General features: G+C 41.0%; 1 protein-coding gene across 1 annotated transcript; it reads right to left on the bottom strand.

Moving 5' to 3' along the window:
- Positions 1-4,718: 4,718 nt before the first annotated feature.
- On the bottom strand, positions 4,719-13,070 carry LOC115918879 (cytochrome P450 2U1-like). Its single transcript, XM_030993139.1, has 6 exons — positions 12,417-13,070; positions 9,554-9,764; positions 8,724-9,141; positions 7,280-7,466; positions 6,189-6,326; positions 4,719-5,165 (listed from the first exon to the last, which is right to left on the bottom strand). The coding sequence occupies exons 1-6, from the start codon at positions 12,814-12,816 to the stop codon at positions 4,981-4,983; spliced, it is 1,539 nt and encodes a 512-aa protein (XP_030848999.1). The 5' UTR covers positions 12,817-13,070; the 3' UTR covers positions 4,719-4,980.
- Positions 13,071-14,442: the final 1,372 nt, after the last annotated feature.

Genomic DNA, 14,442 nt, shown 5'->3' with positions numbered 1-14,442 from the left:
GCAAAAACGAGGACTTCCCGACCGTAAATCGCATAGTCTGCGAAGAAATCGAGACTGGATTTCTTAACAGTTTCCATGACTTAATTTCGAAAAAGGCAAGTCAGTTTTTGTAGCCTAGTTGTTTAAGAACTTTTGAACAGAGTGAGCACTAAGGTTTAGGAGATATCCGTTTCAAAATACAATTTTTGCTGCATCATGCTTGTTCGATAACATGACTTTGAACCCACTATGCATTGTAGGCGGCGTTTTGTTTGCAGGTCATGTACATGTATGAAACTATTTATTCAGTAGAAAACCATGAGAACTAGATTGAACTTCGATTACGTGCGGTCGAAAATAATGCCTCCGCCATAGAGCGGTTTTACAAACCCAACATAGAAGCAATTTTCAAAGTCAAGTTTAATTGTACTCAATAACAGGTTATCAGCATATGGTGATTACAAGCTTTCTTTCATATACATGTATAACCCTTTGACCTCATGACCCTAATCTAATCAGTTCATTGGCTCTGCAAGATAACAATATGTCTCGAGTTTGATAGTAATCCATCCGTCAGTATTGACCTCCGGACCCCAAAATCTAATCAGTTCATTGGCTCTGCAAGATACATATATGATCCAAGTTTGGCGGTAATCCATCAACCGGTTCTTGAGATAACGCGATCACTAGCTATTTTTGCATACATAATGAGCCCTGTGACCTTTGACCTTTGACCTCGTGACCCCAAAATTTAATCAATTCATCAGCTCTGCAAGATACATACATGACCCAAGTTTGGTGGTAATCCATCGATTGGGTCTTGAGAAAACGCGATCACGAGCTATTTTCGCCCTGTGAATTTTGACCTTTGACCTCGTGACCCCAAAATCTAATCAGTTCATTGGCTCTGAAAGATAAATACATGTCTCAAGTTTGGAGGTTATCCATCGATCTGTTTTCTGAGATAATGCGATCATGAGAACGGGACGTACGTACGGACGGACGGACGGACGGACAACCAGAAAACATAATGCCTCCGGCTACTTTGTAGCGGAGGCATAACAAAATCAAACAAGCAATGGAAAAGTGTATGAATATTATAGTCTTTATCAAGCATAACGAAAATAGAAAAAATATAATGTTGATAATTCCGTTAGTTATGCGAGGGTGTATCATTAAAAAGTGTCCCTTTGATCATTATACCCTTTTAAGTTTTTGCGACTGGGTCCTGTTTCATAAAACTTAATGTCAAAACAAGTACGATAACTGTTATAACCTACTGAAATCGTGGCATCTGATTGGCTGAGAGCATTTGTCATATAAATTTAACATTTAGTATTGATAAAACAACAGGGTCTCCTCTCTCTCTCTCTCTCTCTCTCTCTCTTTCTGCGATTACAGTATTATTATTAACCCGGTCACTGAATATTACTATTCTGCATATTATAGTGCACATTCTCCACTCCTGCGGATTATTCCAGCTAGTCGCCTTTTTTAACGGGCGGGCACATTCTAATTCAACCACAAGGACACTCGCATCCTACCGGGTACGCACCTGGGTGGAGACGAGCAATGTAGATAAAATGCCTTGCTCAAGGACATAACCATGTACACATGTATCTTTGTCAGGAAATGGATATTCGTGCCAAAGGAATCTGGTATGATATAGTCTGTGTTGTTTCTGTAATACATGTTTTGATATAATAAAGGAAGGTTAGCTCATCAAACTCGCATTTAGTCAACATTACCACGACTTCTGTTCTTTAAATACAACTCTTACACAATCACTGTCGATTTCGATCTAAAACTATGCTACTAAGAACATACCTTATCATAACGTAACTTTATTATCCCAGCTTCAAGTTGTATTTATTTTTGTTATAATCATTAGAAGAAACTACATTTTCTTAATTCAAACAAACATAAAATCTTCATTTGAGATAGAAACACCACAATCATCTCCGTCGTCTACATTATCACAGTTTGATTACCACGGGTTTCTCTATGTGACTAAGGTAGGAATAGAGAGTCCTGCAAACATTTCTAGAAACATCTTGTAGAAGAGTGTATATTAATTCATTCAAAAGCGTTATCTACCACCAGTATGTTGTATTTTGAACTCTTTAAACTCGTTTGTTTCCGAATGATGTTAGCATTGATATTATCATTCATTTCAAAGCTAATAATACTGAACACCCCGAGCTAATATCAAAGTGCATATTTATATTGGATGAATACATAAGCAAAGGGTGTATCTCACTGAGCGGCGAATGCTTGCGAACAGGGGCGGCGATTTTTTTTTTTTCATGACCGGGGGGGGGGGAGTGGGGACCACTCCTACATGTTACGCAGGCCCTGGGAACGTTTTTTTCAAAGTGTGAGGGGGCTAAAGTATTTACGATCAGGTAGAGCAAAGCAAAGCAAAGCGGAGCGTAAATTGACGTGGGGTCCACTGGCAAAGCCCCGGCGGGTGTCAAGGGGCGGAACTTAATAAAGCTCAGGGGTTTCAGGCATGTGTTAAGGTCAGATGAGCATATTTTGATACCTTATTTGTGACACTGGCATGGAAGTCACTTATTGGAGTGGGGTCCAGGGCGCAGATCCCCGGAAGCTCGGGCGTTTTAGGCATTAAATTACGATCAGATGAGCATCCAGGGGCCGCCTTTGGGCCCATGCAGAGCCCCTGGAAAAACTCAGGCGTTTTAGGCATTTAATTACGGTCAGATGAGCAACCATGAGCAACCATCTTGGTAGGGTCCAGGGGGCAGAGCCCCCGAAAACTCAGGTAAAAATCATGCCATTCCAACAACATTTGTAAATCACTAGTATCGAATTAGAAATAAACAACGTTTGAATTTTATTTGGGGGGAACTGCCCCCAAAGCCCCCCCCCCCCCACCAGTACGCAAGTGCGAGGGAGCATAGTGAATGAGAGGGGTAAAGGTGACGGAAGTATATTACCTCCTCACAGGTTCCTTAGCAAGACTACAGTATAGTATAAAAACAAGCATCATACTTTGTTCACACTTCAATTTTCTCGGTATCTACTTGTACATTTTGAAGGGTGATATGCGAAAGAGCGTAGCGACCGAGTGAGAAGATTTTAGCATTTTTATTTGTCTATACGCACACTCTTGGGCCCTCCAGAGCATGAAAGTGTGTTGTAGTCTTTAATCAGTATTTGCTATACATTTTTGTTGGCGCTTTTTCAAATTTTGAGGGGGGGGGGGACGATCCCTCCTAAAAAAAATTGAGGGGGGGGGGGACGTGTCCCCCGTCCCCCCCCCCCCCGGGATCGCCGCCCCTGCTTGCGTACGTAGCGAATTTGGGTTTCGCCAGGGTTCGTAAACAGTTTTCAGTTCGCAAAACAGTCGTAAGCGTTTGCAAAACAGTCGTAAGCTTTGCAAACGGTTGTACGACGGTGTCGCTGAAGTTCTTTTCGATTCGCCAATACAAGCGACCACGTATATATATTTCACCGGGGGCAACGTGTCTAACACGGCCGTTTGTAGCAACTACTCCGAAGATCAAGATACATTAATCTTGATCTAAGGAGACACGAACGAACGAACGACCCATTAAGTTCCTATATAAAATTGACCCACTGAGTACCAGGAGTTAGCCAAAGGACCTAAACATTCACAAATAGTGGTAAAGGATTGGCTCATAGTCGCCAACTGCCTTTCGCAAACTATCGCTGAAATGTTGCTAATTGTCGCTAAAAGTCGCTAAATGTCGAATCCTAAATCGCAACGTTCGTAAGGATTCGCCGCTCAGTGAAATAGCCCCTTTAGATTTTCTATTTTCAAAAGTTTTTTCTTTCTCGCCTGTCGTAACCCAGTTCTATGTAAATACACAATCAGATCAATTCGAATATATATTTTTATGACTGTGACACCATGCAAGACAAACAACTATTAACACAAACAACTTCATCAATGCAGTGCATGAACCTTTATAATCTTATATTATGCAAGAACACAAAGATGTACACAACAAACGAGAGCTATAAAAAAAGTATTTCATCTCAAATACAGAAAAAGAAGGGTGTGAGTGGAAAAACGTTAGGTTCATCAAGATATATTTTAAATGTTAATAACATTAGGCAAGTATTATTTGATTTGCGGAATCCCCCCCCCCTTCCCCTCCCCGTCCCCCTCCCCAATCTATTAGAAAATTGTTAAGAAATAAATGCGCTGAACGTACGTACATTAGTTTAAGACGTCGTCTGCTTTAAAGATACTATGTCCCTTTTGCAGCCAGCCTCAAATTCTGTAGAACTTTGCAGGAATTATGAATATGTCATGTATGTCCTATCTGTGAAATTTAAACGTTAGCAGTGTCCTAATATTCAAATTATGCAAGGAAACCCGTTTACTTGCTAGACTTCACTGTCAGACACTATTGTCAGTATTGAGTGACTGTTGTTTTCTTCTTCTTTGGTAATAACAGACATAAAATGAGCTGTAAAGGATTTGTCTACATCGATACCCTACTTCTTGTAATGGCCAAAATTAAACTGAATGAAAAAAGATGTGCATCATAAAACGTACGACCATGAGGTACAACGGTCTGAAAATCAAGACTATTAATTATTGGCTCTATAGCTCCTAAGTCGATTTGACAACTAATAGTCGTTATTTTCCCTCCTAAAGACATTTTCAAGCCCCATTTTTTTAAGGGGAGTTCTTAATTAGTATTATCTTTCAAATGCCATTGGAATTTAACCTTTCGATTTTTTGGGGAATGGTCCGTGATGTGACGTCATCAAAACATTGCTAGATTTCAGGCGACGCCCTCTTATATCCCAGATCATGAGAGGCGCCTCTATTTGCGTTAATTTTTTGACTGTACGATACTCAGTTGACCTTAAACTTATACGATTGTCACGTGCAAGCTTCCTTCTTTCCAGTGAGTAATTATTGGCCATACTTGTAAATGACACCTCGCCCGCAACAGGTTAAAGAGACTACTTTCTGTTTAACGGAACTGCTTGTCCTTTTCACACGTGACGCTTTTCCAAAACAATGTTGTAGTCGAGTGGACCGTAAGCGATTCCAGCCTTGCCCTCCATACCGACAGAAAGACTGTCGTCTGCTAGACGAAGTGTGAATCTCTGGAGTAGACTTGTGAGGATGATGAAGAGCTGCATCCTGGCCAGCTTTTCACCAAGACACACACGGAGACCTTGATGGTGAGAATGACAAAACAAATAAACAATGAATAGAACTGGGGGCATTTCACAAAACTTGTCATCAGTGACGAATGACAGTTTCTGTTATAAGCTACTGAAATCCTTGCTTCTGATTGGTTATCGACAGATTTTTCACAGATTTTTTGTCAATTGTCATTGAAAAAAGGCTTCGTGAAACGCGTCCCTGATCTAGCAAAAAAACAAATTTGGGGTCATATAGCGCTTAAAACATCGACAATGTCTCTAAACGCTTTACATAAATATTATTACCCTGGTCATCGGATTCAGGCTTGCCCGCACACAATGTATGCACATTCTCAACTCCTGCGAAGCATTCTAGCCAGGCGCCATCTTACAGACGCTCACTAAAATGAGAGACTACAATAACATTCGCATCATATCGGGTGGAGAGTGCCAAAGGTGGATACATGTCTTGCCAAAGGAAATAATTATAGTACTGGACTGGGATTCGCACCTCAACCCTTGGATTAAGAGTCGAGTGAATGATCTACTAAACCACGACACCTCTTCATTTTGTTAGCGGTTCAGGTTTTGGCAACAAGATTAATACCCCCTTTTTTTGGGGGGGGGGTGTATTTTTAGTATTGCGTTGGTCTCGGCGATGTGATTGCGGTATTTGCAGTATATGGCTGATTGTATAGATTACTTTTTTCATTGAAAATAATTATATCCAAATATCTCGAAGAAAATTTATTTGAGAGGTTCGAAAAGCCCTGATAACCGAAATATTAAGCACATAATAAATCTGTACTTACTTGAATTTACCAACTATAAAGTGAGAAAGATTTAATGACCACTGCCCCACTTACCTTTCTAAAAGAGGAAAAAATAAATAAATAAATAGAATACTAGGTAACGCTGTACATATACCCTGAATTGAGTTCCACTGTGCACTCCTGCATGCCCCTCGAAAAAAGTAATCAATACGCCTTTTCGGGGCGTTCCTTGTCTTTAATAATCGCCAAATATTGTGCAAAATTTTATTTACTTCTCACCTATCCCGAATGGGTTGAGAGCGCGGTGACTCACGATCGTCTTACGATCCTCACTCAAGAACCGATATGGGTTGAATTTCTCAGGCTCCTTCCAGTACTTTGGACTGGTTTGCAGCTCCCACAAGTTCATCAAAACAGCTGGCGAAAAAAGGATAAACGTCAAAATTGATGAACGTGCGGAAAACTGATACAATAATGACTAAATCTCTTGACGTGTCTTAACGATGTTTTCTTAGTAACCATTCAAGAACATCTTACACGATGATTTTCTTTACGCTTTATTCACGAACAAAATTGTATATCTCGTGTACATTCCGTATAAACACAGGTAATTTCTTTTCTTGTAGACATTTTGGGTAAACATATTAGGCTACATTTATTTCTCGGTAAGACAGCCTTCGTGATACCTCATTCACTCCAACGAAAACGACACTAGACTGACAACAGTCCGATAAGACCGTTACAATGCCTTGGTCGCTTTGGAGTCCGTCTGAGGTTGGTTTGGTAGTACGTGTGACTAAAGCCTTGGTCACAAATGTCGTTACGAACTGCTACGAACGCCGTACGGTAAGACAGCCTACATGATACCTAATTCGTGAATCAACCACAGCACAGGAAAAAGAATGCAGAAGAGGACGGGTTTTTTTTTCCCCGGTGGAAATGAGCACTTTGGAAGAACTGTGACGTCAACTACTGATTGCAATTCTTATGCCCAGTGCACACAAGGCGTCATTTCAATTGAGTTTTTTCTTGCGCTAATCAACCCTGTGAAGCCAATCATCATAGGCCTTTAATAACAGCAACAGGTGCACTGTTCATTTTGCAATCGTTTCTTGTACGAAACCACCATCGCATGGTGCGTCAAAGACTGTCCCTGACGCCGTCCTACGTCGGGCATATTACGGACTTTTAGATTTGCACGTTGACATAGTGGACTGCTACGTGTGACATCCTTTTAAGGCACCGGTAATGCCTTATAAGGATGCACAGTGCCTTAAAAGGACGTCACACGTAGCAGCCCACTATGTCGACGTGCAAATCTAAAAGACCTTACTGACGCTTCATGCGCACGAGCTATAAGCTGTACTTACTCGTATTCTTTGGAATATGGTACCCCTGTACAACAGCGTCCCTGGATGTGCAGCGGGGAACTCCCAAAGGGACCACCGGGCGAATTCGTGTGATTTCTAACATCGTCGCTCCAGTGAGGGGCATCAAACTCTGGTCCGAAAACTTTGGTGACCGCCCTCCTATGACGTCATCAATCTCCTTTTGGACCTATTACCATTACCACATTGAGTTAGAAAATAAAATATACATGGACCCGTATTTTTGAAAGCGGCCGATGTTCATCCTTGCTTAACTAGTCCACTGACATAATTATGGAAGGTGTCTTTTGGTATTCTGCACAAAGGATGGATAACATATCTGTGCACTTAGGTTTGGTTTTAACGTGGCCCAATGTTAGGTCCATCGGCACCGTTATATGCCGATAACAAACAATCTAAGGAGACCGTTTAAGTTTAATCATAAAATTATACAAGTAAATAATCGGAATGCCATAACTTGTGGGTTACTATCATACTATGATATGATGATGGTTGTGGTTCACTGCCAGAGCCATCTTTGCACTGAGTTTGCCAACTTGGTTTCACTTGGTCAACACATGGCGTATAATAATATTCTTAAGTTTTGTGCTTGCCCAACAAAGCAGTATTCGCCTTATTGAGCCCCGCGCTCGAACCGGGTTAGCCAAGCTCGATGCCCCAAACAAGAAAAGTTAGGATTGTGTACATAGGTATTTCCACTACATTTGATCCGATACGTCCATCCGACCAGCCTCACCGAGGCTAACTTTAAGTTGGTTCGTACAGTCTGCACTTGTGTTGAGTTTGCACTAACTGTTGTTTAGGTAAGCATTAAAGCTATACGACATATAACTCGAGATTCTGTTCTGATTTCTTTAGAGCATTGAAACGTAGTCAAAAGGATTAAATCATTGACTGTTAGGTAATATTACGGAGCATGGATGATTGATTGCTCGAGGGATGATCAATTGGTTGATGCTGTGCATAAGAAGGGTGTAAATTTACTCCTCACAGGGTGTGGAATCGATCATATAGGGTATAACATTCAACCCGACGGGTGTAAATTTGAACCCATTTTTCATGAAAATGGAATCAAAAGGTGTTAATTAAGCACCATTGGGTGCAAATTTCACTCCTTAAAAGGAGTAAGATCATAACCTTGGGGTACAAATTTACACCTTCTTGTGGGGTGTAATTTTACTCCCTACATTGGGGAGTAAATTTACTCCCTGAGGGGTGTCACTTATGCGACAAGCATTTACTCCCTATAGGGAGTAAATTTAAACCTCTTTTTCTCTGTGTGTATAGACTGGTTTTATCTTCGTGGGAGGCAATATAGGTGACCGCTATAGACAGATGGCCTTTATAATAGAGATGGCCATTAAGATAAGATTCACTGTATATAATATTCCTATTTATTCACCATAACCCATATTCTGATTCTCACCTCGTGCACGAGCTGTGGATGTTGTGCCGCTATGAGTATTGCCCATCGCAGGGTATCAGTGGTTGTTGCTAGGCCAGCAGAGTAGAGCTCAAAGATAAACTTCCACTCCCAACCCTCTTCCATGGCAGCCATCTTGTTCTCATCACGTTGCCCTTTGACCTCCGCCATGTGGAGGTCGATGACGTCCCGGAGATGGAGGGGATCAAAGCTCCGTCGGTGGTCATTGACCACGGACTTGATGTACGACACGACATTTTGAATGGGGCGTCGAAAGTTAGTGTACAGTGGAGTGTAGTAGAGGAACGGGAAGACACTCCCCAGTGACGTCACGGAAAAGCTTTCGAAGAAATGCTCGAAATCTTCGGCGAGTTTTTCAAAGACTGGATCGCCGTACTCAAAACGAAATCCAAACACAAATCTGTAAGAAACAAGAAGAGAAGAGAAGAACAAAAGTGAGAGAGAGAGAGAGAGAGAGAACACAGTTTTGTTTGTGGGAGATCACAAAGAATATTTCTTGGGGGAAATGTATTTCATTATTAACTCCTTAACGACCGTAATGATGTTTATGCTAAACACAAGGGGGAAGAGAAAAGTAATGATCTAAGGCCAAGAAACAAATGAGAGGAATACAATACCAAGGTTTACTTAAAGTCGACATACAATGCACTATCATAATTTCGTATATTTTATGACAGGCACATACAAATGCATGGTTATCACATTGTTAGATACCTTTTGTATATAAATACTGTATGCCACTTGAGTTTAAGGGGGGGGGCACGACCGGTTGTGTCTCCTTTAATCTGCCAGTGTACCATTGGAATAAATACCTTGTAATGACGTTACCGACTGTGTTTGTAACAAGCACTTTCGGATTGAATTGTGTTCCCTCCTTCATCTCGAACGCCTCTGCCATAAGTCGCCCTTCTTCTATAATGCTGTCCTCCATGCTTCCTTGATTAAGTCCGAAATGTCTCAAGGCTCTGTGTCCGAATCGCCGCAGTTGCTTCCATTTGTGACCAGGCTCCCAGAATATGCTGCCTTTGGAGGACATGAAAGACGAGAAATGATTAGAGAAAAACCCCAGGGCCAGATCTGACATCTATTGAGCAGGTTAAACATCGGGGTTAAACACAAGGCGTCATTTGCCTTACTTCGGGCGGCGAGCGTCATCAGAGACTGGGTGTGACGCGCCACGAGAGAGTAGCAACATAAAAAAGTGATAGTAAGGATATATTGACTGCTTTGAGAGGCATAGTGGTTTCTATAGGGTCAAGGGAAACTCACAACCTGCTATGACCCCAAGGCGCTTGCGCCTCGGGGTCATAGCAGGTTGTGGGTTTCCCGAGACCCTATAGAAACAACTATGCCTCGAATATTAAAAGCAGTCAATATATATTTTATATACCGAAAAAAGGAAAATGTTGACTCACCCATTTAGGTTTCCATCTCTTTGAAGTCATGAATATTAACACCAACAATAACTTGTGTACAGTATGAAATCCAACAGTACACAAAATGGCGATCGGTCGTCTGCGCTGCGTGTATTGGTAGATTCGTCGCCTGAATGCAGCGACCAAAATCGAATTGCACTTAAACACCGTTAACGGTATTGCGCATCGGTCATCGCACAAAAGAAACTTATACGGTAACACGTAAACCAAAATGGGGATCGCAGCAAAATGACGTCACGTTTCACAGCCATGGAAAAAGTGCTATGAAAAATGGATATAAACCGGTAGAGCCGGGAAAAATGACTATGAATTTCAATTAGCGGGCATGGTTAAGAACATGACTGCATTTTCAACCAATCAGAAGACAGGATTAGTAAAGAATCTTAAAATGAGGTATATAACAATCGATAGTGCATAATGAACCTTGGTATATTGCATACATAACGTGTGGAATAATTTCCTTCAGTGGCTCCAAAGCATTAGCGCAGATAATCACGCAGTTGAAGTGATGGCTCGTAAGTAACAGTCATATTTCATTGTTTGATCACCTTTAAAGTGACTTGGTAACATTGTTGAAGTTTGATGAAAAAAAATTGCTTAATTTTTAAAATAAAATGTTACTTACTATATTCCTTCTACTATACTAACCCTCTGACATGCAAAAAATCCTGACTTTGTTAAAGGTACTATGACACTATGTCCCTTTTGCAGCCAACCTCAAATGCTGTAGAACTTTGCAGGAATTAAGAATATGTCATGTATGTCCTATCTGTGAAATTTAAACTTTAGCAGTGTCCTCATATTCAAATTATACAAGGAAACCCGTTTACTTGCTAAACTTCACTGTCAGACACTATTGAGTGACTGACTGGCTTTTTTTCTTCTTTGGTAATAACATACATGAAAAGAGTTGTAAAGGGTACATCAGCATTTGTCTACATCAATAACCCACTTCTTGTGATGGCCAGGATTAAACTGATTGAATCTTTGCGCAGCATAAAACGTATGACCATTCGGTACAATTGCCTGAAAATCAAGACTATTACTTTTGGGCTGTATAGCCCTAAAGTCGATTTGACAACTAATATTTTCCCACTTGAAGACATTTTCAAGCCCCACCTTATTTAGGGAAGTTCTAAATTAGTATTATCTTTCAAATGCAGTTGGAATTTAACTTTTTCATTTTTTTTGGCCTGCAAATGGGACATAGTACCTTTAAAACCACGAAGATATCTATGGTTTTCTTTGAAGGCGTCGATGTACGACACCCTCTAACAGTGATTAACAGTAAATTCTCCCAACCATTTTTGTATTTTCCCAACCGTGTTTCCATGAAAAAAGAGATAAAAACAGGCTATAAAAAAACCGTCAACACTTAAATGCCTGGAATGGAATGTAAAGCCATTTTATTGCTTTGTGAGATTTCCATTCACCTAAAATGTAATTAAATTGTAATAATAAAGTTGGGAGAATTAAGGAATCGATCAGATCAGTTTTTCCAATTTGTACCATTAATAATGCTCCGTTTTCACTCACATTTTCAGATTATCTTTAATTGTACATCTAGCATTGAAGTCACTACCTTAGCACCACTATCTCTCATCTGAACAATGTTACCAAGTCCCTTTAAGCATAAACGAATATCTAAGGCTGCGTTCATGCTTAAATTTTGAAGGCAGAATGAGCGATCTGAAACGCTCATCGTAAACGCTCATCGTGATCGCAGTTCCACGATGTAGTGTTCATGCTTACTTCTCTGGCTCCCCCAGGCAATTCTCAGTGTGTGGCCTTAATTGATCTTCCAGCTGGATTCGCAAACCTTCACTGTGCATGCTACGTAGACCCACTAGAGGTCAGTGCGTTGACCCCATTTAAACGCGTTTACAAATTGTAAACGCATCTTTTTGTGAGTTTACGATCGGCGATCGTGATCGCCGTTTTTCGGTGATTCTACAAAAGTGAGCTAAGACGCAACCGTGTTTTAAACTAAACGCGTAACAGATGCCTGATTCTGGCCGTCAAAATCAAGCATGAACGCGCCCTAATATAACTTGGTTTACTGGGTACCGTTTCACGAAACATCACCAAGTACAACTTCAGAGACGTCCCAGTGAAAAGGCGTTTACCACCTGTTTCAATGGGATGTCGGTAAACTTGTACTTACGACGGCTTGGTGAAAGGATGCCCAGCTAAAGGACAAGGCGAGAGAAAGACGTTAAACCTGTTAAATAAAAATTACCTTTGGTACCCATGGCGACCTCGAGCAATGGCGGAATATCTCTCTCCGAGAACGCGTTGGCCTGATCAACAAACGCCTCCTGTATCGCGTCGACGTCGCTGATCACGACGAGGTCAACAAACGGGCCGATACGAAGCCGGAAAAGACCTCCAAGATCGTTGGTCCATTTGCGAAGGATGTCTCTCATGTCGGTTCGGAAGCTGAACATGTTTCCGAAGAACGGCAGGCCAGGTGGGTATGGTAAGGGAGGGGCTAACGTCTTAGACTTGCTGCTGTAGGACCATTGTGATAGAAGAATCCAGCGGACGAAGAGAAGAACTGTCGCAAAAATGAGGACTTCCCGACCGTAAATCGCATAGTCTGCGAAGAAATCGAAACTGGATTTCTTAAAAGTTTCCATGACTTTATTTCGAAAAAGGCAAGTCAGTCTTTGTAGCCTCGTTGTTTAAGAACTTTTTAACAGAGTGAGCACTGAGGTTTAGGAGATATCCGTTTCAAAATACAATTTTTGCTGCATCATGCTTGTTCGAATAACATGACTTTGTACCCACTATGCATTGTAGGCGGCGTTTTGTTTGCAGGTCATGTACATGTATGTACATATTTATTCAGTAGAAAACCATGAGAACTAGATTGAACTTCGATTGCGTGCGGTCGAAAATGATGCCTCCGCCGTAGAACGATTTCACAAACCAACACAGAAACAATTTTCAAATTCAAGTTTAATTGTTCTCAATTAACAGGTTATCAGAATATGGTGATTACATTTTTCATATACATGTATGACCCTAATCTAATCAGTTCATTGGCTCTGCAAGATTATAATATGTCTCGAGTTAGATAGTAATCCATCCGTCAGTATTGACCTCCGGACCCCAAAATCTAATCAGTTCATTGGCTCTGCAAGATACATACATGATCCAAGTTTGGCGGTAATCCATCAACCGGTTCTTGAGATAACGCGATCACAAGCTATTTTTGCATACATAAAGAGCCTTGTGACCTTTTAACTTTGACCTCATGACCCCAAAATCTAATCAATTCATCAGCTCTGCAAGATACATACATGACCCAAGTTTGGCGGTAATACGTCAATCGGTTCTTGAGATAACGCGATCACGAGCTGTTTTGCATACATAATGAGCCCTGTGACATGTGACCTTTGACCTCATGACCCCAAAATCTAATCAATTCATCAGCTCTGCAAGATACATACATGACCCAAGTTTGGTGGTAATCCATCAATTGGTTCTTGGAAAAACGCGATCACGAGCTATTTTCGCCCTTTGACCTCGTGACCCCAAAATCTAATCAGTTCATTGGCTCTGCAAGATACATACATAATTTTAAGTTTGGAGGTAATCCATCGATCGGTTCTTGAGATAATGCGATCACGAGAACTGGACGTACGGACGGACGGACGGACGGACAAGGAGAAAACATAATGCCTCCGGCTACTTTGTAGCGGAGGCATAACAAAATCAAACAAGCAATGTAAAAGTGTGTGAATATTATAGTCTTTATCAAGCATAACAAAAATAGAAAAAAATATAATTGTGATTAATCCGTTAGTTATGCGAGGGTGTATCATTAAAAAGTGTCCCTTTGATCAAGTTTTTGCGACTGGGTCCTGTTTCATGAAACTTAATATCAAAAACAAGTTACGATAACTGTTATAACCTACTGAAATCGTGGCATCTGATTGGCTGAGAGCAAATTTGTCATAGAAATTTAACATTTAGTATTGATAAAAAGTTTTATGAAACAGGGCCTTGTGTCTCCCCTCTCTCTCTCTCTCTCTCTCTCTCTCTTTTTCTGCGATTACAGTATTACCATAAACCCGGTCACTGAATTCAATTACTATTCTGCAAAGTATAGTGCACATTCTCCACTCCTGCGGAGTATTCCAGCTAGTTGCCTTTTTTAACGGGCGGGCACATTCTTATTCAACTACAAGAACATTCGCATCCTACCGGTAACGCACCCGAGTGGAGAGGAGCAATGTAGATAAAATGCCTTGCTCAAG

Source organism: Strongylocentrotus purpuratus, unplaced genomic scaffold, assembly GCF_000002235.5.
Source record: "Strongylocentrotus purpuratus isolate Spur 01 unplaced genomic scaffold, Spur_5.0 spur5_contig_847, whole genome shotgun sequence".
Taxonomy (NCBI): domain Eukaryota; kingdom Metazoa; phylum Echinodermata; class Echinoidea; order Camarodonta; family Strongylocentrotidae; genus Strongylocentrotus; species Strongylocentrotus purpuratus.
This window is presented reverse-complemented; position numbering and strand designations above follow the sequence as displayed.

Excerpts from the sequence above, each read along its gene's own strand:
- LOC115918879 (XM_030993139.1), bottom strand. The coding sequence starts at position 12,816 with ATGGAAACTTTTAAGAAATCCAGTTTCGATTTCTTCGCAGACTATGCG. Across the intron at positions 9,765-12,416 it reads GGTCGCCATGGGTACCAAAG|GCAGCATATTCTGGGAGCCT; the intron begins GTAATTTTTATT and ends TGTCCTCCAAAG. Across the intron at positions 7,467-8,723 it reads ATCCACAGCTCGTGCACGAG|GTCCAAAAGGAGATTGATGA; the intron begins GTGAGAATCAGA and ends TAATGGTAATAG.